The sequence below is a fragment of the Artemia franciscana genome, unplaced genomic scaffold (genome assembly GCF_032884065.1).
Source record: "Artemia franciscana unplaced genomic scaffold, ASM3288406v1 PGA_scaffold_32, whole genome shotgun sequence".
In the NCBI taxonomy this organism is placed as follows: Eukaryota; Metazoa; Arthropoda; class Branchiopoda; order Anostraca; family Artemiidae; genus Artemia; species Artemia franciscana.
In genome coordinates this window covers 2,818,901-2,846,487 of record NW_027062665.1, presented here as the reverse complement: position 1 = coordinate 2,846,487, position 27,587 = coordinate 2,818,901, and the positions used below count along the sequence as shown (strand labels likewise).

Below are 27,587 nucleotides of genomic sequence, written 5' to 3'. Positions count from 1 at the left end.
GTCCCAGGCCTAATAGAGATAATAACAATTCTGTCGAATATTTTGCCTATTTCTCAACACAATTGCCGACTGGTGAAGTTCATTGTTTCGAATCGTTCTGGAATGCAATGACAGAAACAAGTCTCATTTACTGTAATAAATCATCCAAATTTATTAAAATCTTTATAGGGAACACAATTGGCCTGGTGTCAGCAAGAGTGGCACCTTTCTAAAGCCCAAATACCCTGATCTTGCTAGAAGATTTTGCTAAAGCCAAAATATTATTTCAAGTATTACACTGAACTTATTTTAATATATAAAATATATCTGCTATGTGAAACAAGTTTAGTCTATGCTTTTCCAGCACAATTTGATTCAAGTCAGTGAAATCATTTTATTCTAAACAAGCACATTCATGGCCATTGCCAAATTATATTTTCTGTCGTTAATATATACCATCAGCCAATATAACTATAGATCAGAAGTAAAAACAATAATAAATACACAATCAAACAGTTTGTGATAACGAACTGTAAGTAAGGAGCGATCCGACTGAGCAATAACCGAAACTCTAAGAAACGGAATTTTGATACCAATAGATCTGTCAAAAGAATTAGATTTTTATCCTGATTTCAAATATATTAGCTCTATCAAGTTTAGATCTTAAACGTCAGAAGTTATGAGCCTGAAAAAATTCGCCTTATTTTCGAAAAAAGGAAAAAGCCCCCTCTAAAGTCATGAAAATCACACCACCAGATTCAGCATATCAGAGAACTCTACCGTAGAAGTTTTAAGCTCCTATCTGCAAAAATGTAGAATTTTGTATTTTTTTTTGCCAGAAGAAAGATCATGGCTGCGTTTTTTTTTCAGGGGTGATTCTATCAACCCTCTTGTCCTAGAATATCACGAGAGGGCTCATTCGAACGGAAATTAAAAGTTCTAATGCTATTTTTAAGTGATCAAAAAAATTGGAGGGCAACTAGGCTCCCTCCCATGCTCATTTCTTCCAAAGTCACCCAAACAAAATTTTGAGATAGCCATTTTGTTCGGTATAGTAAAAAAATCTAATAACTGTGTTTTTGAGAATGACTTAATCCCCCACAGTCCCCGGGAGAAGGGATGTAATTTGTGAACATTGCCCATTATTTCCATATAGTAGTAATTATTATGAAGTATACAGACGTTTTCAGGGGGGATTTTTTTCTGGTGGGGGGGTCAGGGGGAAGGGTTACGTGGGAGGATCTTTCCCTGGGGAAAGGGAATTTTCCATGAAGTTGGCGCCAGATTTTCCAGCATTATCTGTATTTGTTGAAGCCAAGTTCTGTTTCAATAGAATAACGTTCATTACTCTACACAACTCAGTTACTCACACCCCGTGTGTTGTACTGTTCTCCTTGGCGGAAAATTTCACTCAAAAATAAAATTTTATTCTCATTCTTCGATTTGCCAAATTATTCTTTGGTTTCTCCCACTTGTAGCTATGAATACAATGCTTAAAAGAAGAAACAATGTTACTGATCCACGAATAGTAACTATTGATTAATAGAAAAATATGGAGAAAAAATCACGTTCATCATTGGCAAATTTTACTTGAATAATTATGGCTGTATACAGGTTTGATAGTACTTGTTATTTTTTTTTTTTTTCGAGAGTTGGCTCTGTAATATCTGTGTTTGTTGTAAAGTACATTTTTCTTTTTGGTCTAATTGTTACATACACATAATCTGCAGAAAACACTCCAATATTATTCCAGTATCTGACTAAAGTTTTTGTTTATTCTAGAGGAATCATTGCTGCTCTTGGAACCTTTATTGTATTAGGTGTAGCCATAATGCCAGATGGCCCATTCAAGAGACCCCATCCAGCCCTTTGGAGATTGCTTTTCTGCTTAAGTATATTATATGAGTTGTTTCTCATATTTGCTCTTTTTCAAGTAAGTCAAGTCTCCCTCTTCTCAAGAATAAAAGACTAAAACAGAAGGGATTTAAACATGATGTTTTTTTTTTATAATGAATTAAGGCGAAAAACACTTTTAACAATTTGGGGACCCATAGATGACATAACTGACGATATGCTGATACCACTCCCTAGCCTATCAACTCATTTTCCATTATCTCTTTTTCTTAGTGGAATATATTAGATCAAGCACTAATGCTTTCACAGCAATGCAAAAACACTTGTGAAACAACGCACTGACTGTTGTGCTACACTCGTTCACTCCTTGTGCTGCTAAATAAAATATGTGTGAAAGCTAACTCTTGTAATTTCTGTGGCCTAACTCCTCTGTTAGGATACCCGGGACTTTTTCTGGAAAGAGACGAAAAAAAATCTCTGGAAATTCAAGACATTTCGGCAGTATAACATTTTAGTAATTAAGTCAGGAATTGGGATGAACACTCCAAAAAGGGTATGTATTCTGTTATGATTCTTCTGGTGTATATTCTTCTGGTGTATTCTGGTATATATATATATATATATGTGATTCTTCATGTGCTTCTTAATTATGAAAGTTTTCCTGCCGCCCGTTTATTCTATATATTTCAAAATTTAGTTTATTCTATCTATTCAACATTTTCAATTCCTGTTATGGCTTCTATAACCATTCTCACATTGTGAAGAGCCTTTTGGCATGCTGAATTGTCAGTCAAGATGTATATATATATATATATATATATATATATATATATATATATATATATATATATATATATATATATATATATATATATATATATATATATATATATATATATATATATACCATGTGCTTCTTAATTATGAAAGTTTTCCTGCCGCCCGCTCTATTCTATATATTTTAGTCTGAAAATCTATAACACTCCCAGGTGATAACTTATTACCTCTTTGTCAACATCGGGAATATTTGGGTATATTACTACTCCGGTCCCCGATTTTCCATCAAACAGCGAATCATCAGTATAACAAACTATTGCGTAACTTTAATAGAGCAGCTCTACCTCCTGCCCCAGTAACTTCTTATCCTTTTTGACAATCTGGAATTGCCTGCAGTTTAAGGTCTCTTATTAGTCAGCTGTGAGGCTGCCATCTACTCTTGTCTCACTCCCCAAGAGTGTTCGGTTGTCTTTTTTAGTCTTTAGTAGCCTGCTACTAGCTTCATCGGACTGTGTTTCGCAAAAGTCCTCCATAAGGTTCTCTTTGTTCTCCATTTCCCCTTTTTCAGTTGTTTTAAACCTTAGGAGTAAGCATACCAGTCTTCGGGACTCTTCGTTCGGATAACTATTCATTGTAGCCTTAGGGTTAGTTTTTTCTTTGACTAAATTCTAAAGTCCACCGGTTATTAACTTGGTCCGCCTCCTTAATAAGTGTTTGAGGTTTGCTTGTTTAAACGCACCGTTTATGCTTTCTGTGAGCCTTTCTGCCTTCATGTCTTGTTTTTTTTTGGTTCTCCAGGGCTTGAGAAAAAACTTGCCATTTTCGACTAGCACTTCATTATAAGTGTGCCAGTCCGTTTTCCTTATATCAATCGGAAGTTTTCTTGTCTTTGGGATATATCTATTCTCAATCTTATTATTTGACGGTCAAAGAATGACAGAAGTTTGCTCACATGCCATTCCTTTACTAGTCTGTCATGTTTTGAAGAAATCATTATAAGATCCAATAATCTCTCTTCTTCCTCTTTTTATGAAAGTAGGCGTTGAGCCCTGGCTAAACCAGGCCAGGCCTTCTCCAATCAGGTAATGTACAACAGCCACTGCATACCTAGAAGGATATTTAGACAACTTCCAAGAATCTAAATTTTTGAATGATAAATACACTCTCTAGGAGCTGGGCTTACCTCATAATGAATATGGAGTTTTGCTCCTACGATCTTTCACATGGTCTTCCATCCGATTATCCGTGGTTCCTGTATCATCACTAAAAATATCTGCGTTTTCGCCAGCAACCTCCTAAGGTTATAAGAGGCTGCTTGGTAATGATGCAGATTGGTCTGCCATAATTATAGACCCCGTGGCTCCTATGCTGACTTTATCTCAAATAAGCTGGAATTGAAAAGTCCCGCTCCGTCCTTTTCTGGAGTGGACTCTACGAGCTTCTTGTAGTGCGTTTTGAGGAGCGTGTGCCCTCCCAAACCGATGGGGAGTCGGAAGTTCCGTTTCTCCTCTTCCAGGACCAATTCTACGTCTGTTGTCATGCGGAGATGGATCTTTCCCGTCTTGATGCAGATCTTAGTAGCTTCAATTTTCTCCTTAATGCGAAAACCATTGCGGACCACCAACAGCCATATCAGCGTTTCCTGCAACCCGACGTTTGGATGCTCATTCGAGGAAATTCTTCTTTGAAGCGTGCATCCTGGGGCGAAGGCAGCATAACCCTGCTCAAGTCTACCTCCTGGACACTCCCCCCTAATCTAGGATATCGTCCTCTCATCCTGGCATTTTACTTTAATTATGCCTTCCTGTCTCTTGGAAGATACATGAGACTAAAGTCCAAGTTGTCCTCCATGATTTGGCCTCAACGGTTTCTATTAATAAGAACGACGTCATCTTCTTTGAGGCCTTGCCAGTCACTCTTTCCCCCCCCCCTAAAGATATCAGTCTGGCTGCTTCTGTATATCCACTCTTTTCTTTCGATACACCAGGAGCCTCTTTCCTACTCCTCTCTATCTTGGTGTGCTGATTTTCCGGATTACTCTTCGGGGTCCAATTTTGGTACATATTGGCTCTGTCTCTATTTTTCCCTTTATTTGAGGGAGATTGCCGGTCGGGGATGTATGTCCGTGTTCAACTTCAGGCCCTTTCCCCTCAGGCGCCCTGGCGTGTGGAGATGTCCCCTGCAGCCCATCTGCTGTTAACTTTTTGGCTTCTCTTCTCTCCCTCCGGTTGGGTTTCTTTCTGTGCTGGGAATTCTCCTGGCGCTCGTCGGTCTGTGTTGTAATCAGGTTTGCCCCAAACCCAGACCCAGGCTTGTTCTGTTCCAGGCGAGAGTGGCAACTTAAGTCAATCGCGCTCATCTCAACTTCGGGATTCTTTGAACCCTCCACCATTTCTGGCTCCGGTCTCTGGTAGCCCACGATTGTTGAAAAAGATTCGCAGTCGCTTTTTAGGAACTCCTCTTTGACCACTCTCATGACCTCCGTGGATGGTGATTGTTCATCCATGATTATTACTAATTTTTCTTTTTTTCCATTGTTGAAAATTAATTTTTTCTCTTGACATTGGTTTCTGATAGCCAATTCAAGACCCTCACGACAACAAAGTACTTCCAGACTTCCAGACTTAGACCAGGGTGCTGCCTCGGAGGAGCCCCCCCCCCCGCACACCCTTCGCCATCTCCTCTGGTTTACCATCTAATGCTTATTGGGTGCTTGCAAAATATTCACCCAATAGTTGCATTTATACCCGTCTATCACAAAATAATTTTTTGATTTGGAACAAAAACGTAAATAGATTCATATTGTAATTTCCATTAGAAGTGTAGTTGAATATTACACTAAAAATGCATACATAAAGTATTATTAACATTCTAGACTGTGAGGCTCGGATTTTGTAAGTAGGCTTTTATAATATTGAATTATTGGTTCAAAGTTTCAACAGAACTCAACAGATTCAAACAAGATAAGAATAACAGAAGTTAATAATGAAGCTTCCACCATCGTTGGCACCCTTTTCTTACAAACGTGGTAATTAAAACTGTTGAAATATAATTTTTAGTTTGTGTTTGAGGTAAATTTTTTTTCCAACAAGAAAATATTTAAAGCACACAAAAAAGATTTTACTGCTAAGGTGGGTACTGGATTTACTATTACTACGAGTAACTTATCAATACCTCACTCGTGATAACTCATCACAGTGCAAAGTCACATGAGATTAACCGTGGCTTTTTGCGCTCTTCCTCCACTCCAGTCTTTTTTAAACCATAGAGATATAAAATATAGTAGAGGGCCAGCACTCGTTATTGAACATAGAAAATTTGCGGAAAACCTGCTGAAGCTCGTCATTTTGGAGGGTTAACATACGCAGTTTGAGCTTAAGGTGGGTTTGGACTGACGATGTTTGTTAATAATAAATAAAGCTTAATAAACATACAATGATGGTTAATGTTGATTTGCAAAGTGAAGCAAATGTTTCACTTACAAGACCCCAGAACAAATATTTAACCGTATTAGGTCTTATTTGGTACTAGACCGTTAAACGATATTTTTTCTTTTTTTTAAACCTGAGGAATGACTGGCCAGGTTTTCCATCGAAATTTTTACACTTTATAACACAATAGAATTTCGCCAAAACAAACAAGGTTCGTTATCCTTCCTGGCTTTTTTGAGAGAAAACACATTGGCGCAACATCAGTCATATGATCGGCACTCGGCTTTATTTATAAACTACTTGGGTCAAGACTTGTCTCTTTACTCCATTTTACTAAGTTTTTAGTTATCGCCAGGTTTATGGCTTTGATACATCATTCTGGGCATCCTATTGTCCTAGACCTGTTAAATGATAATTCTTAGCTTGATTAGAAAAATCTTTTCTTTTTTTTCGATTTTTGGCGCTCATATGAAATCACTTTTCTAGTCTCCAAACGATGCAAGAAAGCTGCTTAAACATTTTGATAAGAACCTTGGGGAAGAACTAGAAGAGAAATCATATGGTGGAAGTTGTCTTATATATGACCCTTCAGTTCCTGACGATCCGTGGCACAATATATGGGACAAGTTCGACGCCTTTGTTCCTACACATTTTTTTGGTTGGTGGTTAAAGACTCTTGTTTTGAGGGACTGGTGGCTGTGCACAGTTATATCAATTATGTTTGAAATTCTTGAATATACGCTAGAACATCAGCTTCCTAATTTCTCTGAATGTTGGTGGGATCATGTAAGTTTCGTCTTTGTTTTGCCTCTTATGCAGGGTTCCCGACCAGGTGTCTAGAAATGAACTTTGCGAAGGATTTGTCTGAAAGATTCTAAGAAAGTTTAAGAGAGAAAAACGAGTTCTATTTAAATCAAGCAGTGAATAAAACGTACTAAAAACCAATACAACAAAAAAACATTAATTAATAAAAAAAATTACAAATATTTCAACTCCACATCCAGGAGCCTTTTTCCATGGTAAAGAAAAAAAAGGAGAGAAAACAAAAATAGTTTAAATCCTTTAAAAAAAAGAAAGAGAGAAAAAAAGAACAAAAGATAAATAAATGAATTTTTAGTACAAAGCAATTTTTGGTACGTTTTAGTACGTTTTATTCACTGCTTGACTTAAGTTAAACCCGTTTTTCTCTATTAAACTTTCTTAAATTCTCGTAAATGAAAAAGCAGTGTAGTCTAAGAAATAATTTGATTAAAGTTACTAATTTATGTTAAAATTTCATCAGATGCAAAGAAATATTTCAGAAGTAATATTCTAGCCTTTTCTAAAGAAGATTGAAGATTATGGTACAAGTTTTAAAAGGTTTCAGCCCTGGTGCAAGGTTGGGAACTCCTACTCTGGTGATGCTGCTTCTCGTGCCTGTACAAAAGAATAGGGAGAAAATGCTTGTTTTTAAAACTATCCAATGACTACGTGATGAATTTTGTTGTAGTAAAAATGTATGAAATCGTAGGGACTAATAATTAACTTTTAAATGATTAGTTTTAATAGTTGGTGCAAGTGCGTATTGAACTGCTTTTTTAATGTGGCTTTTTTTGTATCCATTTTTGCTGTTTTAGCTCAAATTTAGAAACGCCTAACTGTTTTTGTCTTGTATTTACTTAACTGTGCTTTCGGTTTGCTTGTATGTGTTCTCTTACTTATCATCTGAAAATTAGCTGAGGTATACTGGCGTAACACCTTTGACGACAGATGCTTGAGGCAAATATATGACTTATGCCTACGAGACCACTCTTTTAAAGGACTCTATAAGCCAACAGCTGCAGTTGGGGCTTTTTTCTGTTGCTATCGTCTGCTCAGGTTCGACTGCATGTCCTAAATACCAAAGGAAGCTTTAGTGAGAAAGGCACTCCACTGCAAATCGTTCCCCGACTAGATAATAAAAACAGGTCGAACATGCTTAAACATAGATGAAAGCTTTGAAAAACTGACTTCAAATTTATTAAAGGTATTTGCCATCATGGTCACCAGTCCCGCCATTGAACCACAGCAATACTAATAGAAATTCTGCTGTTGCTCCTTCCTTCTGCCAGGGAGAGCTGCGGTCAAGCTTGGGTCCAAAATCAAGAGGAAGTAGTCTACGATTTAATTTCTCAGCTAACTCCATCAAGTGCCACCTTACTTGGGTGGATGTTAAACTAGAATTGCAATTTTGACTTGTTCGATATGTTGGTTTGGACCCTACTGTTGCTAAAACTCAAGTTCTTGATTGGGGTGATGGTCAGAAGTTCCTCATCTCCCTGGGGTGTGGTGGCAATACATTTTTGAGGCTTGTGCCTCGATTCAGTTGGATCTACCCCACGGCAAATCATAAAGTGCAACTATAAAGACTTTTATAATCATCAATTTCTTCTGAAGTGATTTTTTTTTGGTATATTTAATAGTTAGGAAATTCTATTTTACGGTTTATTTGACTTAAAGTTATATTTCAAGCCTTTTGTGTGGGTAGACTTGTATATGTATATCTTGTGTTGCTTTGCAAATAATCTTTTATCCTCTGTACTAGCTTTAATTGCAGTTTTAATCCTTATAATACTGGTGGGGATACAAATAAGCAATCGTACATCCAATTATTAATTTTTTTTTCAGTTCAATTGAATAATTGAATTAAGATTCAAGAAAACAAAGAAATTTTTTATTAGAACTATATCTGGGAACATCAGGAGGGAGGGTTGTTTATCAGAAAAGCGACCATGATATTTGCAAAGAGAATGAAATAAGAAATCAAATGGTACGACTTTTATGTTATTAGCATGTTTCATTTGGATGTAGTCAACCATGGAAAACTTACTGAATGGGGTTGAGTTTCATGGGGGTTTGTGTAAACCAGGGGCTGGGGTTAGACAGAGGTTGAGTTAAACAGAGTTGAGTTTGATAGGGTTTGAGCTAAATGGACGAAGAGTTCAAAGAAAGCTCAGTTAGTGGGATGAGTCGACCAAGGTTGAATTAAAGGGATTGTATTACACGCGTACTCTTGAAAATAATTTTCAAAAGTGGTTCTGTATCTACATCTTGACATACCCTCTCTGCCTAACTTAGCATTCTTCTGCTGTGTGCTTTGTAAAGAAAGGATAGAAAGTGACTTTTGATCTTTCTTTCTTTCCTACTTTTACCTGAACCAAGTTGTAATATGATCTAACTCGGATTAGTGCTTCTTTTATTGATTGGGCTTAATAGGGGAGTTCATTCCTCTTTTAATCTGTACCTCCACCTCTAATAGAACAAAATTATATGTAAGAGCCAAGTTTGTCCAACATGATCCCAAAGTGATTAGGCTCTCTACACTTCTGCTATTTGTGATTTTTTCATATGAGTAACAGTACAGGGTGCGTACAGGAGAACTAAAGAGCCTATTGAACAGGAGATATAAAGAGCCTCGTGCTCTAATTAAATTGCTCTCTCAATACCACTTGTTAAAGTGATTGAAGCTTTATAATATCAAATCCTATTTCATCAAAACTGGCACTTATTTAATTCAAGAAAATTGGAAATTAGAATTTGGGGACATTTGTATTCTATTCAAGGAATATTATATGCTATTTACAAACACTTGTGTTTTTTACAAGTATTATAGAACAAAAACCTTACAGCAGAATTTGCATTACTTTATCTTTTCTCTCCCTATTCTTTGCTCATCCTCCCTTTTCATTTCCTCTTTTTTTACTTTTTTTTCGTAAGATTCCTGGTTTAAGCACAGTTATAGTTAGAGTGCAGCATATTTTGGGGGATGAAGAATTTCCTCCACTTTATCTTTCCTCTCCCTATTCTTTGCTCTCCCTCTCTTTTCATTCCCTCTTTTTTAGTTTTTGTTTTAACTAGATTTCTGGTTTAAGCACAATCATAGTTGGAGCGAAGTATATTTTTGAGGATGAAGATCAACGAAATATTTAAAGTCCCGTCATAGATTTCCGTGTTTCGAGTTGTGTTAACCTTGTTTCTACCTTATTTTGACAACATTAATTTTTTCATCTTTATTTTTCATACTTTTGTTTTCAGTGGATCATGGATGCTTTACTTTGCAACGGGCTTGGAATAGTTTGCGGAATGTATACTCTGGAATATTTTAGTATGAAACAGTATCATTGGAGAGGCCTATGGAATATTCCTACTTACAGGTATTGCATTGAAAATAAGTGTTGTAGTTTTGTTGGAAAAATAAACAGCACTAGGATTCCTAATTTCAGCATTGGACTGGGCAAGACCCTGGTCGATAATCTTGATTGAGACGGAAAATATGGTAATGTTGGTGTAACCGAATAGAAATTAAACCTTTTAAATTTCTATATATTAACCTTTGCCATCCTCCCTACTGATGAATGCCTAAATTAGATAAATTAAACAAAATATACAGTGGACCACAACTGGGCCTCTTCCCCATACATCCCCAGGTACCTTTGCCCTGGACTGCGTGAAGGATAAGGCGACAAAAAGGTAAAAAGAGCGTATTGGGTAATTACCAGATAGCTAAATGATAGCCGACCTAATGGCCGGGATACACGGGTCGGCGAGTCCATTACATGAGAAACGCAAATGTATTTTAGGGAATGTTGAGTGGGATTTCGAACTAAACTAAAAGACACTAGCTATATGCATCTAAATTACCCCAGGGACGACTAAGACTATTAAATAAAGACTCTCAGGGATTATGGAGGGCAATGTTGACCCAAATCAAAAGACACCTTGTGCATCCAGGCTGCCAAAGGATCGTATATGCAATATCTGAAGAACGGCTTTGGGTATTAAGTTTGAACTTCTAAGAAATACTGAGTGGGATGTAAAACTGAATCTTAAAGATATTTTGTGGATTCAGGTTGTCAAAATGACCGTAATATGAAAAAAATATTCGTAATATTAACCAACAATACAAATTTGGAAATAAGAAATGAACAGAAATCAATAAAAAAAAAAACTTTCCAAAAATTAAGTTCTCCAAAGATAAGTAAAGGGCCATATGAATAATTCAATCTTCTTGTTCAAACGACCAGGAATTATTATCGATAAATAAATATCCTGTGAATTATCAATGAATAAATCAAACCAAAAAAGAGTTAAGGTCTAGAATAGCAGCTGTTAGGAGAACTGTAGGAGAGCTGTTAAGAAGAACTGTAGAAGAATTATGTTAAGAAGAACTGTAGGAGAACTGAAGGAGAAAAGGAGACATGCTGGAAGAAAAAGAGAGGTACTCTTAGATCGCTAATTATGTATTCATTTTATGGTTTTGTTTGTGTTTTTGCAAATTTTTCCCCAGCTCTCCCCTCCCCTTATGGTCTCATGGCCCTATTCTATCTAAAAAAAGGTAATATAATAAGTGATGAAAACTGATTCAGAAACAGATAAAAATGGGCAATAAACATGCAAAAAACAAGGAAATATAGTAATATGGTTAATTGATGCCTCCATATATATATTATAAAGTAAGAATTACATCATTTTTTTTAAAGTTTGTATATAGTCTAGCGCTATATCAGACGACTGGAAGTGGGCTGGAGATAAATTATAAAAACGCGAACAAAACTCTAAAAATAAACATAAAATTAGGATTATAAAAATGTCTTTCTTTTTGCTCTAACATGTCTCCTTCTTGAGAGGCGCTATTTTAGACATTTTCCATGCAACGAACAAGAATTAAAATAAACAATCAAGCATAAAGATAGTACATATACCGATATAGGTGAACAACTAAATCACAGGGAAAAAATGAATAATAGAGTCAAACTGAATCAGACTCAGACTACTAAAAACAAAAGTAGGGCCACTGCTTCCCTCTGAATCTTTTAAAGGCTATTACGTCATTTCCGCTTTGCTGGAAGCCAAAGATATTTTAATATTTTTTTTCAGTTTCAACATTGAAAGAAATCAAAATATGCTGTTAAATAAAATTTCGATTATTGAATAGATGGGACTTACACTAATTGATATCATTAGATATTGAAATAGATTATTTCCATTAGCTTTTTCCAGCCATCTTTTATTTTTATATTCATTTTCTTTTTTCGCTTATGTTCTGAAAAAGTCAAACCCTTTTTGAAACACATATAATTTTAAGTAAAACCCAAATGGTCTGCAATGTTCTTTATAAGGTTTAGAAGAGAAACCTTCTGCTGTTTGTTTAAATTTCTGCCCTTTTTAAATTTAACTCTTAAAGTATTTATTTAGAGTATTTAAATACCTTTAAAGTACTTTTTGTTAAAATATGAATTCTAATTATTACTCGTCTTAGTATGTATTTACTCATTTGTATCAGTATCTGTTTTCTTTATATTATTTGGAGCATTGTACTTGGAGCATATACATTAAGTATTCTACTTGCAGAGAGAAAATCTTGACCTTTCTGACGCCTTGAAGTCTATAATAACTGTAAAAAAAAAAAAAACAACAAAAAAACAAACAAACTAGAAGAGGCTCGATGTGAGGCGCGTGTCAGATTTTCATTTAATTTTAAGAAATCTAGTGACTTATATGACCATCTGGATATCCCTGTTTGGAGACCAGAACAACAATGCGGCAACCAGTGAAACACAACTTCCCGGTCGTCTGGTAGAGGAATACTTCAGGAGGTTACTATTTATTTGTTTCCTTGAAAACTCTAGTCAGGCTTTTACCCAAAAGTTTGAATTGCACCAGAATATACTATCATCTTTCCAATGTCTGTTACGAATCAGCCTAGAAAAAAGTGAAATTTAAACGCTTCTAGAATTACCAAGCTACAGAATCTGTGACCTGGAACCGTAAGGGGTGTATGATGATCATTTTGTTGCGATAAACTGAAAAAAAAAAAATACCCAAGGATGCCATTGACACTTAGCAGCGTTTAAATGCTAACCTCTTGCCCGTGGTAAATGCTTTACTTATGTATTTTAGCAGCAATCCCTGTCACTATTTGTTCGCACGGTTAAAATCGTACGCACTGAAGAACGGTTAAATTTTCTTGCAATGGAATGCATACACGAACGAATCAGAGTCGCTCCAGATGAAGAGCTCGATGAAATTTCTAAAAAGTAATGAAGACTCAAAATTTCTTTGTAAAAAAGAACGTCTGGCAAAAAACTATTGTTGTTAATCTTCAATCCCTAAAAAACTTTTTGGTAATTTCAAACGAGCTATTTATTCTAATTAAACGGCCTTTGTGATTTAGGGGTCATTCTTAAAGAATTGGAACAAAATTCCTTAAAAACTACCCTTCCCCAATGTGTTGCAGATTTAAATTACATGCGAAATTCAAGTTCTTCAATATGGCACACAGTCCTCATAATACATCCGTTGAGCAGAAGATATAGGTACACACTCATTAGGCCGAGGTAGTTTTACTCTACCGACCCTCAAAATAGTTAATACCACCATCTGCCCAGAAGTGTCAATAAGCATCAAATGGTTTGCTTCCAACCACGCATTATACTTCTCGGCGAAGGCAGAAAATCAGGAGATCTGTACCTGCGCTTTGCAGACCTGTTTCTTCTTCTCTTCCAAGCAAACGAGGGCTTTTCAGTCGAGACTATTCAGCCAAAATAAAAATTAATTTATAATCTGGGAAGTGCCTGGATCAGATAAATAGACTTAGGAGCCTTGAAAACTTTTTGACTTAATATTAAATCGAACTTTTGAATTAATATTAAATCTTTTTTTCTTTTATAGAGGAAAGCTGAAGAGAATATTTGCTCAATTTGGACCATATAATTGGATTAAATTTGAATGGAGACCATTATCTAGTTTAGGCCGATGGGTTGCTACATTGACCATTGTTTTTGTGGTAAGTCAGGCCCCTTTTGAAATAGAAGTAAGTTGAATTTGATGAGTGTGCCAGTCCGGTGAGCAAATATGCTAATAACAAGTCTCTAGCTATATAGTAGTGAAGTATGTATGTATTGGAGGGATTCAGACGTTTGCCCTCTAGAGTCCTGGTATTTTCCCTTTTTTTGATTATTTATTATACTTTCTGCATAATTCATTTATTTTTTTTGCATTTTTGTTGTTGCAAATTTTAGATTAAATTGAAAAATTCGTGGTTCAAATTTGTAAAAATAAATCTAAATACTTTCGAATTAAATCAGAATTTAATCTTAGTTCTCTAGTCGCTAAATTGTTCTCACATTAGCGTTTTCAGATATTTGCTTTAATATTTAAAAAGACCAAATGGAAACCAAAAAATTGTACCAACGCCTTCTACCCTTCATCCAACAAAATGATAAACGCATAATTGTTTATTCAAGATATATGTTACACACTATAAGAATAATGCTAGCAATGTGCATGTTAATCATTTAAAAGGAAAAGGGATATTTTTATAGCAGTTAATCATTTCTAATCTCACATTTTGATAAATTTGTACTATTTGTTGTTCTCAATTGGCATTGGTCATGATATGGAACGTTTCTGAAACGGATGCTGGATCATTCTATCAATATTAACAGTCAAACTACAACATTTTTCGCAATGTTCGTTTTTCCTCTCATTTTTCTTTCCTATCATTTTCCTCTATCCTTCCATCCTATTCATTTAAAGGAGAGTCTCTTCACTACTTTACTCAGGTTCCGATTCCATATTACCATATTTAGTGCTATTAAAAATACGCAACCGATATTACGGCCGTTAAAATAGCAACTTGCGCCATCTGTGCTGTATCCAGGGTGATTGGGACTGAGTTTGATTCTTTACCGTTAATGGGATAAAGCTTCTGCATTACTTTGTGGTTATTTTCATATTGATTTCGACACTCTAACGATAGATTTTTAGCTAAGGAGAATTTAAGAGACCTTCTCCAATTCCTAGTATAGGTCTTTTACTATGGATGTTTTTATCAGCGCCATCTTTTTTCTCATATTGGCTAGCTCGCCATCTACATCGCCAATTTCATCTTTGTGGCTCTTAATATAGCACCGGTCTATAGTTACCAAGTACCTGCTTTCCAAAAGTCCGCAGATTAAGTACACTGAGTTGTTGTTTATCTTCTACATTTGGAGAAACCTTTCATTAAGTCGTTTATCTTTTATATTCGAAAAAACCTGTGCAGAAGAGAGCGATAACGAACACGAAGGGCCGTATTGGTACCGGCTGGATATCCATCCTTAAACTGCTGGGGATAGGCGATTCAGGAATCTGCACTTCCCACAGGTCCGAAATCCCCCCTACCAAGTTTTAAAAACCCCGTGACGAGTTGACATCTGTCGGCTTCTTGATAAGACCGTGAACCACGGCAAATAACTGCCCTAAATGCTAAAAGAACGTTACAAGAGCTCAGGGTGGAATAGAGTGCAGAGAGTGCTGCAGCTGGTTTCACTTTAATTGTGCCTCAGTAACGTACAACAAAGATACAATGGAAAAACTGAAGGGAAAGTGGCTCTGTCAGAAATGCAAATCTGAATCTGGCACCCCCAAAAGCACTCCAGTACAAAACAAATCCGCTTTAACACCAGCCGATGGACGCTCGGTCACTCATCCACCAGGAACTCCGATCCCAGTATTCACAGACTTGGATTCTTCTCAGTCAACTTCCACATCCCAACAATGTAAAACTGGCGACTGCTCGTACTGTCACAAAGTGGCAGAACGTTGCTTCTCGTTGCAGTGCCTTTTCTGCTCAGAATGGGAGCACGCTGGATGCAGATAATTGCATGCAGATCTATTCCTAGCGATTAAGCAGCTTGGCAACAACTCACAATTGTTTAAGTACGAGTGTACAAGCTGCTCCAAAAGGAACGTATCAAAACTACTCCTGAGACTACGTGATTCCGTGGCAGACCAAGGTCCCACAATGGCACCAAGGCCAAATAGACAAGTAAGTCAAAGCAGGGCTCTGATCCAGGAGCCGGCCATCGATATGCTAATTCTTGCAGAGAGAGAAAGGAAGCAACGCGATGAGAAACGTTTCAACTTTGTTGTTGCAGGGCTACCAGAAAATGATTGCTGTACGGACGCCGAAAAAGTAGTTAAGCTTTGTGAAGACCACGACCTTGGAGCTCGCTTGACCGACACCGAAATCCTGGAAACAGTTCCTATCGGTAAAGCTCCCCTTGGAGGAAAACCGAAACTACTGCTGGTCAAACTAAAACGCAACAGCCCAGATAGCCTTAAAAAGCGCCAACAAATAGTGAAGGGAGCTCCAGTACTCAGGACATCCAGCGATGATGAAATACGAAAAAACATATACATTAACCCTGATTTGACACGCATGCAGATTCAGAAACGAGTGGAATTCAGGAGAAACAAAGACGAAAGAGCAGTACAGTCTTCTGGTGGGAGCCATTGCTCCCAAACCGCGTAATGCGAATGTGAGACAATAGCCTAACAGCCAAAAGAGATAAACTTACTAATTTTTAACGCACACAGTATGGTTGGAAAGTTCGGCGAGCTTCAAGCATTCCTCTACGAAAACTCTCGATACGATGTAATCTGCATTTCTGAAACTTGGTTACATGAAAAAATACTATCGACTAGATTTGGAATACCAGAATATCAAGTTTTTAAGAAGGATAACGCGGCAAAACCACAGAGAAGTTGAGTTGCGATACTTTCAAGGGAAATCTTACACATATACGAGCACAGTTGTTTCTCTAATAAGACAATAGACGCCATAACTAGTGTTATGCCAACTTCTAACGATGGTTCTTGCCTGGCAATTGTAGCCATGTACCGGTCAACAGCAACTTATAAGAAGCCGAGAGAGGGACTGACAGCAGGTCGTGAATTTTCTGCCTACCTGGAGAAGATCTGTAACAAATTTAAATCCGTAGTGATATGCGGAGACCTAAACATACCTGAAATGGATTGGAAAAATCATTTCTTCAGGATGAGAAGCCAGAACTCAAAAGATCAACTAATACACTATCTTGACCTCACTAGCGAGTTGAAGCTAGCGCAGAGTGTCCTCGAGCCTACGCGTCAAACCAACACTTTGGAAGTTGTATTCAACACGCCCATGGTAGACCTGCTCGTTACAAAAACAGTCGTTAACCCCGTTACAAGCGACCACGAACATGCTGTCCACTGCCAAGTCCGTGCTGAACAACTCAAAATTCGTACACAGTATGATGGACCCACCTTTAAATTAAACTTCCATAAAACAGACATAACAAAACTCAAAATAATACTAGAGCATACCGATTGGGACAACCTTGTGCATAACCTACCAATCGCCGAAGCCTGGGAAGTTTTCTATGGCACACTTCACCGAGCCGTCACTCAAACCACACCATTCAGGAACAACAAACACATTGGCAAAAGGATATTCCTTCCCAAGCACATAAGAAAGCTCATCAGGGACCGGAAGAAGTCATACAGGGATAACAAAGCCTCTGGAAGCATAAGTAGACTCGCCAAGCTTCAAAAACTCAGCTCAAAATGTAGAAAAGCTATCAGAAACTACAACAAAGATTGCGAACGAGAAGAATTCCAGAAAATAAGAACAAAAAGCGATTTCTACAACCTGTGCAAACGCAAGCTAGGTGAGCAACAGAAACTACCGACACTAATAGATCGAAGTGATGTGGTCCATAGCACTAGCCTAGATAAGGCGAATGCTCTTGTAAAATTCTTCACCAGCACGTTCACTATTGACGATGGCTATTTACCTCAACTCCAAGACTCACACCCAGGAAGCGAGCTCCACAGCATTGGCTTCACGCCAGGAAGTGTTCTAAGAGCAATGAAGGGCATGAAAGCGTCTAAAGCACTCACTCCTGATGGCATCCCGTCCTTCATCCTGAAAGACGTGAGAGACGAGCTATGTGAACTTCTGGCAATACTTTTCCAAATCTCATTCGAGCAATGCAATTTTCCTACTTCCTGGAAGCTATCCCATGTAACACCTATTTTCAAAAGAAAAGGGAAACGGAGTGACCCGGAGAATTATCGCCCGATCAGCCTTACGTCACCTTTCCTGAAAATCATGGAAAGAGTCATAGTAGAAAAGTTAAACTCGCACCTCGAATTGAACAATCTCATCTCAGATCATCAGCATGGCTTCCGTAAAAATCGTTCTACTGTTTCTCAACTAGTAGTGATACACGACTACATCCAGTCTACCCTTGACCGTGGGATTCCAATAGATATTATCCTAATCGATTTTACTTAAGGCCTTCGACCGAATATCCTTGCGAAAACTCATCCACTGCCTAGAAATCTATGGGATCAAGGGACAGCTAAAAAATTGGCTCTCAGCGTACCTGAATGATAGAAAAATAGCAGTCAAGGTTGCAGATACACTATCCACATGGACAGATGCAACCAGTGGCGTCCCACAAGGTAGTGTTCTCGGCCCAGTCTTGTTCGTCATGTACATAGAAATTTGCATAAATGCCATTTCCCAAACCGACTTCGGCCTGTTTGCAGACAATACGAAGCTCCTGGGAGAAGCTAGTGCATCATCACAAATCCAAAGCGACTTGGATGCCCTGACAGAGAAGCTCGAAGAATGGCAACTTTCACCAAATTTAGCAAAATGCTCTGTCGTCCATTTTGGCCGCCAAAATCCGATGTACTCATACAAAATGAAAGGTATCGACCTGACAAAATCTACCTGTGAAAAGGACCTAGGCGTAATTCTGAGCTTGGACCTCAAACCAGAAAAGCATATCGGCCTGGTTGTGCGTAAAGCGTCGAATACTCTCTGGCTACTCAGTCAATCCCTACGATATCTTGACAATCACTCAAATATATCAGCATACACAAGCTACGTCAGGCCACAGCTTGAATACGCCACTGTCATCTGGTCGCCATATCTCAAAAAGGATATTGACAGAATAGAACGGGTCCAGAAACGCTTTGTAAAAGGACTTCAAGGATTCAGAAACCTTCCGTATGACGAAGCTCTAAGAAGGCTCACTCTCCATAAACTTGAGACAAGTAGAACGATCTTAGACTTAAAAACCCTCTTCAAGATAGTTCATGAGAATTTTGGGAACGTAAAAGACAAGCTTGTTCAAAAAATTCCCCAAAGCAACACAAGATCGCACAGTCTGCAATTGGAGCCCGTGAAGATGAAGATTTCAAGATCAAATTCTTACCATCATTTGATCATACCCTGGGTCATCAGGATCTGGAACTAACTACCATTCCCAGTAGAAAAGATGAAATCACTGGAAGCCTTCTCCAATAGCCTAAACATAAACATACCATATCTCGAGACTTTTAACGTAGGACGACTTTAAATGGAAATCGTGCCGCAGTCGATCTGCTCTTCGCCCTGCCATAACATTTTTCTTTTAAAAAGGTGTCAGTTGTATAGAAATTTTGTATTGAGAGGCGTGAGGAATAAAGTTATTTAACTTATGATTCGGAAAAAATGCCTTCAAATTAGGAATTTTGGTTGAAATGGATATATTTATTTATTTGATAAAAACTAATCTCTAAGTTCACCTGTCTTACTGTGATTCCTGTTGTTCAAAGCGAGAAATCCTTTTTCTAAAAGTCTATACGTGAATAAATGTGTATTGTATTCAAAAAAAGAAAGTGATTGTTTACCACAATTAGGATAGTTTGGCTTTAATAATATTATTGAATTGGATCGATAGATGTAGGTGGTAATGATTATGGCTAATATAATTAGATAATAAAAAAAAAAGGATAAAGATCCTCCAGAGCCATTGCTGGCGCATAGGGCGTCGAATCGATGTTTCAGTTGCTGGGTGTTTTTACAGGAACAAGTAGCAAGCTTGTCACCCAACCTTGCTGCGGCGGGGATCGAACCCTGGGCCCCGTATTGCCAAGCAGAGCACCAATCCACTATGCTACAACAGATTATATAATTAGATAATAATTATATATTAATAATATATATAATATATTATTATTATATATATATAAGATCATTATATATATATTATTAATAATTATATCTTATTATAATTATATATAATAAGATTATAATTAGATAATAGGTATGATATTGTTTCTAATCCCAATTAAATTATGTTGTGTGTTTTTCTGTCGATAGGTAGAAGCTGGTGAGATGGTGCATGAGATGGTGGTCATCAAACTGTTTCATTGATGCATTATCGTTTGGTTTGTTCTTCAGGAAATAGTACGGGTCTTTGTAAAACGCCATTTCGGCAAAAAATGCCATATTCATACCCACTGCCATATTCATAATTCACTATTCCTACCATATTCATAGTACTACCCTCCAAGCGCGAGTCAACTGTGCAAGAACAATTACGTGTCATTTAATAATTAAGGTTGTAAATTACATATATTCATGCCCACTGCCATATTCATAATTCACTATTTCTACCATATTCATAGTACTACCCTCCAAGCGCGAGTCAACTGTGCAAGAACAATTACGTGTCATTTAATAATTAAGGTTGTAAATTACATATATTCATGCCCACTGCCATATTCATAATTCACTATTCCTACCATATTCATAGTACTACCCTCCAAGCGCGAGTCAACTGTGCAAGAACAATTACGTGTCATTTAATAATTAAGGTTGTAAATTACATATATTCATGCCCACTGCCATATTCATAATTCACTATTTCTACCATATTCATAGTACTACCCTCCAAGCGCGAGTCAACTGTGCAAGAACAATTACGTGTCATTTAATAATTAAGGTTGTAAATTACATATATTCATGCCCACTGCCATATTCATAATTCACTATTCCTACCATATTCATAGTACTACCCTCCAAGCGCGAGTCAACTGTGCAAGAACAATTACGTGTCATTTAATAATTAAGGTTGTAAATTACATATATTCATGCCCACTGCCATATTCATAATTCACTATTTCTACCATATTCATAGTACTACCCTCCAAGCGCGAGTCAACTGTGCAAGAACAATTACGTGTCATTTAATAATTAAGGTTGTAAATTACATATATTCATGCCCACTGCCATATTCATAATTCACTATTCCTACCATATTCATAGTACTACCCTCCAAGCGCGAGTCAACTGTGCAAGAACAATTACGTGTCATTTAATAATTAAGGTTGTAAATTACATATATGTACATAGAGTATCAGCGAATCTTTGACTCGCTTATATTTTGTATCGGAGTTGAAAAATTCGTTTCTCCTAACAGCGAGACTGCTTTTTTGATAGTTAAATGCTTCTGTTTTATGCACCGGTAGCGATATACTCTTTAAAGAATACGGGAATTCAAAGGAATCTTTTTTCCAAATACTTTCCTCGGGAGACTTGAGAGAATTTTATCTCGATCAAACCTTTCTGCAATGTTTCCACTTCTACTGATGTTTTGGGATTCATACCAAATTTCATACCCATCTACCGACAGAAAAGATGCCCAAACTATTTTCGGTACAAAATCTGCAGATTGCTCTCAGGTCATCTGCCAGTTTTCTACCGAAAATCCCCGAGGTTTTACAGATTATTTGTGAAAGTGAAAGCACTGTATTTATAATGACGTCGCTCGACTGAAAAATTTTATTGTCTTGTATCAAAATTCAGCTAAACATACGATTAGGATGGGTTGAATTAGTAATTTTTTCTCTTTTAGTTCTTATTAACAGAATTGAACACTTTCTATCTGAAGTTTGTTCTCTGGGTCCCACCTGATCATTGGCTCAACTTAGTCAGATTGTTTGCCATGCTGTTTTGGGGTGCTGTTGCATTACGAGAAGTTTTTCAATATCTTGACGATCCGTAAGTTTAATTCTTTCGTATGACAAACTAATTTTTGCTCGCTCGTTGTTTAAGAGACAAACATTTTTTAAGCTCTTCAAGTAGAAGTGACTTTCCCTCATTGTTGTTTTTCACTATGTTTTGTCTATGTTATATCATAGTTGCCTCATATCTATTGCCCAGTTTCCAAAATATTGAAATCACGTTACAAGCTCTATATTAAAATATATTTATAACATATCATAATTTATATAACAATTTTTAAGCTTATCTAGGCAGTAATGACTTTGCCTCACTGTTATATGCCCTTTGTTTAGTCTGCTATGTGATAGTTGTCACAGGTTTATGGCCGAGTTTCCATAAACTTAAATTTGTGCAGTAGGCTTTTTCAGCTTCCAGTTATCTTGCTGTATGGGTCACCCCAGTTTGACTAGTATGTTTGACAGAACTATTGTTTGTTTGACATTGATGTTTGCCATTAGTGTTTGAAAATGTAATGAAATAGTAATAACTAACCTTTAAATATAACCTTTAATTTAACCTTTCAAACCGTTAAACATTATTAATTAAATCTTGCCTCCGATCCAAGAATTAAAGACATCAACAGAATCTGGGAAAGCCTTAAGGTATGGTCCCCCGATACCGTTCTGTGGAGCTCTGGTCCCCAGAGAAGCTGGCTGAAAAAAAAAATGCTAAAGTTCAAAGCTTGCTCAAATTATTAGTTTTATTTTAAAAGGTCATTACCTTGTAATAGGGAAGTGGTTCCTCAAGAAAGGTTTTTTACAACCAAATTACTACAACCTTGTAAGTAATGGGGAAGGGGTTCCTCAAGAAAGGTTTGTTACTACCTTTGCTACAACCAAATTATTACAACCTTGCAAGTAATGGGGAAGTGGTTCCTCAAGAAAGGTTTGTACAAAAATATTCGAAAATTGATCCAGGAATATTGTACTGAAATATAGTTACTGTTTGAGGCTAGGAGAATTATTGACTAATACATTTATTTTTGAATACTTTCTTTTGAGATGGTGTTATCACGCATTTGATAATGATCGCATATAATAACAAGATTCAAGAATGATCGAAAAAGTGGCTGCTTATGAATATTTAATGCTAAATATTGAAATTGTTTATGTTAAATATTGTTTTTTTGTTAGATATTTCAATTGCTCATATTCAGTGATTATTTCAATAGATATTGATATTAAATAATTATCGATAACAGATATAAATAATAAATATTTTACATGAGAATATTTCAATAGATATTGATATAAAATAATAATCGATAATAGATATAAATAATTAATATTTTACATGAGGTTAGTTTAATTAAGCTCCCTTGTTACTTCTTTGGAATTGAGGTGACATATCCTTGTTTGTTCTGAAATGCCTACTTGTCATCTCTGATTTTAACTGTATCAGCACCACTCGTATCCTTTTAGAGTTTTGTGGACTAAAAGAATTAAATTTATAACTAAATTTTGGTGGCTAAAATTAATCTCTTTTAAAGAATTAAATTTATAACTAAATTTTGGTGGCTAAAATTAATCTCTTTTAGGAAATCTAAAGTGCCTTCTTCTTTAGATATGGCGGATACATAGCTTGTAGTTTAGTATCTGAGAATAATTAAGAAGGTTTAACTTGAATGTAATGAGAAAGTTTTCCAAGAAATTTGTTAACCTTAAACAAATAAGGATAAACCATAAGAGCTGCTTAAAAATATCCAAGCCCTAATAATCTTCTGACATATTTCATACTCTAGAATCACGTAATTTTTGACTACATAAAAAAATGGTGCACTTCCTACAATAAAGTATTAAGAAAAAAAACATTTGAAATTAAAAAAAAATAATTTTAATTGAAATTTGAAAAATTTTAAGAAATTTGAAAAATTCGTCGAACTCGGACCAAAAGAGAAATAATTCCAAGTGCTTTATTTTCCTGAAGCAGTATCCCCTGTGTTTTGTCTCACATAAAAAAGATGTTGTTTTAATGCTACTACTACTAGCAACTCGCTGCATCACCAAGCTGCTTGTGGCTGACACAGCTGTGCATGCTTCTCCTCCATCCAAATCCGAAGCTTTCCTCTTTATCCCCTCCCAATAAGTTCCAATATCCTTTAGGTCCTCTTTTACGACCGCTTTCTATCCTATTCTGGAACGACCTCCTTTTCATTTGGCCCTCGATGGATGGCTCAAAAAGACGATCTTTGACAATCAGTTACCCTTTATTTACATAACGTGACATAGCCATCTTTACCTTTTTTTTACAGCCCTTGAAATTGGGACCACCCACATTTTTCATACAGCTTGTCGGTTCACATATGAGGAGTAAGACAGGCACACAAAACCATCCGTTGACAGTTTCTCTGGAAAATGTCTAGCAAGTCCTCCTCTGTCTTCCGAAATACCCATGTTTCCGAACGATATTTGTCCACTGACATCGCTGTGGCTTCTAACGTTCTAATCTTGATCTGCAGACTTATCTTTCTATTCTTCCGATTTTTTCTTAACTCAATCTCGTTAATGCTTAATTAGTTCTCAAAACTTCTGTTATTTACTTTCTGAATATAGATTTTGTAATATTTATTGTAATCTTTATAATAAATGCTTTTGATTTTATATTTTCATACTCGACTTTATAAAGGATGAAGTGATGTATTGCTAGAGTGTCATTTGGCCTGCATCAGGAGAACTAATGTTTAGTATAATACCAAACAGCCTTCTCGGTTGGAAATGGCTGCATGCTTTAATTTCTCTCTACCATTTATAATTACTTATTCATATACATTTTTTGTATTTTTCAGCGACTGTACAAGTATTGGTCGTCAGTCCTGGACTCTTCTGACTATTGTCTTTACAGAGTTTTTAATTGTTGCACGCTTCGATAGAGAAACTATATCGAAACCACTACCTCGGGTCATTGCCCTTTTCTGGGTTTTAGGGCTTATAGGGCTTTTGTTCTACACAATCTGGGCGTTCGTCTTGAATAGAAAAGCTACACCTAAGTAAGTGATTTTGTTCATTTTCTCTCTCTCTCTCTCTCTCTCTCTCTCTCTCTCTCTCTCTCTCTCTCTCTCTCTCTCTCTCTCTCTCTCTCTCTCTCTCTCTATCTCTCTATCTCTCTCTCTTTTTCTCTCTCCCTCCCTCCCTTCCTCTCTTTCTCTCTCTGAAAAGTAAAAACATCCTCAAATTGAGCAAAGAGAGTTTTTATGCGTAAAAAAATAAAATAAGACCTTTGGAAGTAATACGTGAAGAAACAAGGTGTGAATAAGTATCTGGAGTAGTTGTGACAAAAAATATTAGTTTTAGGCCACGACTTTAAAAAAATCGTGCTTCCAAAATGATTTCATTTATTTTCTATCTTGACATTTTTTATAGCCCTAGAAACTCCTTTTATAGCACAAAACTCCTTGCCTTATTGTCTTCAGGATTCTAAATCTTTCCTTTTTTTTACTGACACAGAAGAGTAGCTACTACGTTCGCTACTGCTACTGTAACACCTTCTTCGTTTTGCTTCAGAATTATTTACTTCTGTTGTAATAATTAAAAGACCTCAAGTTACACAGCGTACATCTTTTACTACTACTGCCAGTAATAAATCACTGCAGTACCATGCCACCTGAGGCCAACACAGCCACGCACGCTCTTCCATCCCCATCTATTCAAAGCCTCCATCTTTTCTCCCTCCAAGGAAGTTCCTATTTCCCTTACACCTTTCCTTATGTCATCCTGTCCCTCATTCGGGAACGACCTGCTTATTTTTGGCCCTAGACGGTATTTTATTTTCTGCCTTTTGTATGGCTAGGGCATTTGAGGGTAAGACCAACAGCAGTAGTTTGATATCAAAAGCTGCGTTGGCCAATGGTTTATGAAACTGAGAAACCAGCAAATAACATGTTTTGGAAAACCTAAATTTCTTTGGAACTTTCTAGGGAATAAAATTGGAAGCTTGAAAACGATTCATGATGTACAAGTCCTAATATCATACAAAATTAAGGTATATGTTCCCTTTGTAACAAGTTATTTTAAGATAATCATATATCTGTTACTTGCACAAAAAGGAGAAAATATTTACATAACTGGATTCATTTGTCTATTCAGGTTTAAGCATTCACCGAGCCAGAATTATATTTTCGCTTGGACTTTTTATTGGGGAAGATAACAAACTTGCTTTAAAAATGAGAAATTGTCGTCTTTTTATCGATTTTTAGCCACTTTTCAAAGTCTTTTCAATCTAAAAAATTATGTACGCTAAATTTTAATAATATAATTTGTCGAATGAGTTGATTGTGAAGTATAGAATAATATCAAGATTGTCTTTTTTTGTTGATTTATAAAAGCCGTAAGAGAGCAGAAAAATACCGTACTAAAAATTGTTCAAGGAACACAGACCTTAATGACGGTTATTTAGTTACATTATAATGGACAAATTAGTAATTTAGATATTTTTGCGAGGTAAACTATACAGAAACTTAAAATGAGGGAAAAGTAGAAGGATTGTCCATCAGTTTGTAACTCTGAGAAACTATGTTCTGTAAAGATGAAGTAATGGGATTTAACAGGATTGATCAATGAATATAGGCGTATTTACTAACTATATATAAACCTCTGTTTCACAAATGACTATCGTCTTTTGAATTACCTTTTGCTATTCTGTTCAAATGGTGTTTTTATAGTTCGTATTACAAAAACTTTATCCTCGTGCATGTGCGTTTATTTGTACCAAGCAGTTTATAAATCCTTTTGGAGTCAGTTTATATAATTGGCTTTGCTATTTTTTTGGAATTGTCTTTTAAAAAGAATGTTTTCGTCATTTTTAGGGAAACTGAGCTAGAAGTTGAAGAGCGGAGATATAGATGGCTTCAAGAAAGCAAGGGCCTTAAAGACTTTTCAGAATTCTCTTTATCACGCTTTGCCAATGGACTGCATAATGATTTTAGAGAAGCTGTTAGAAAATTGAAGGATTAAACATCAAAAATTTGATCTCCATGTATTTAATAAATGCTTAATCGCTGCTCGCATCCTGATGTTCCTTTTTTAAGGTTAAACCTGAATTTGAGATTTTTGGATTAAAAAATGAATTAAAACTCACATGGATAAATAATCTGCATCAATTGAAAAACCTTTCTTTAGACTAATTTCGTCTGATATCGATGGTGAATGAGTGGACAACAGTACAAGAAAGTAGCTCCAGTGTTAGTTTTTGTGAGCTGAGTATGCTGATCTCGGGAGTGATCCAGCACCACACCCCGGGAGGGAGGTAGTGTTGACACGTCTGCACTATGTGACGCCAATTACTCAGTCGATGAGTTTTTATTTTGTTGATTTTGTGAGGCGGTTTGTTTTTATCTCGAATAAAGCTGTTGATATATTATTAGCCCAGTGGCTGCCAAGAAATGGTCTAAGAAAGTTATTTATTTTAAAGAATGTTGTGAATTTCTTGTATAATTTATTTCTGTATTCCTCCACATGTTTCTTATGCTACCACTTCCTTGGGTAGGTGGTTACAAAGAGTGCGTTACTTTTGTAAATTTCTCACTCAAAGTCACCGATAGCTTTGTAGCACCCTCAAAAGATCGCTTCAACCATCTCCAACGTATCAGTTCTATTTTTGATTGGTGGCCCAGGTATTTTATTTACGTTGCATTGGTTGATTATCCTCTTTTGGTAAATCAATTGACTTGTCAACTGTCACCACTTTTTCAATATTCGTAAGCTCTGTGACATTCTGCTGCCCCTCTAAAATGAGAAGCTATGTAGTAGCTTCTCATTGCTGCCCCTCTAAAATGAGAAGCTATGTCAATAGTAGTACTGGTGTTGCAAAAATCGTGTCATCATTTTTTAATTTGATTGTGGTATCGCTATTGCTTTACTATCCAAACTATCGCCTAAACT

The 27,587-nt window shown here is 36.4% G+C and overlaps 1 protein-coding gene across 1 annotated transcript in view; it reads left to right on the top strand.

Moving 5' to 3' along the window:
• LOC136041662 (phosphatidylserine synthase 2-like) overlaps positions 1-27,066 on the top strand; it is a 60,646-nt gene extending 33,580 nt beyond the window's left edge. Inside the window, exons 3-9 of the mRNA XM_065726374.1 lie at positions 1,762-1,912; positions 6,528-6,827; positions 10,095-10,213; positions 13,731-13,845; positions 21,563-21,708; positions 24,497-24,697; positions 26,513-27,066. Of these exons, the coding sequence (XP_065582446.1) occupies positions 1,762-1,912; positions 6,528-6,827; positions 10,095-10,213; positions 13,731-13,845; positions 21,563-21,708; positions 24,497-24,697; positions 26,513-26,660 (1,180 nt within the window). The 3' untranslated portion in view covers positions 26,661-27,066. The remainder of the gene's footprint in view (positions 1-1,761; positions 1,913-6,527; positions 6,828-10,094; positions 10,214-13,730; positions 13,846-21,562; positions 21,709-24,496; positions 24,698-26,512) is intronic.
• The last annotated feature ends 521 nt before the right edge of the window (positions 27,067-27,587 follow it).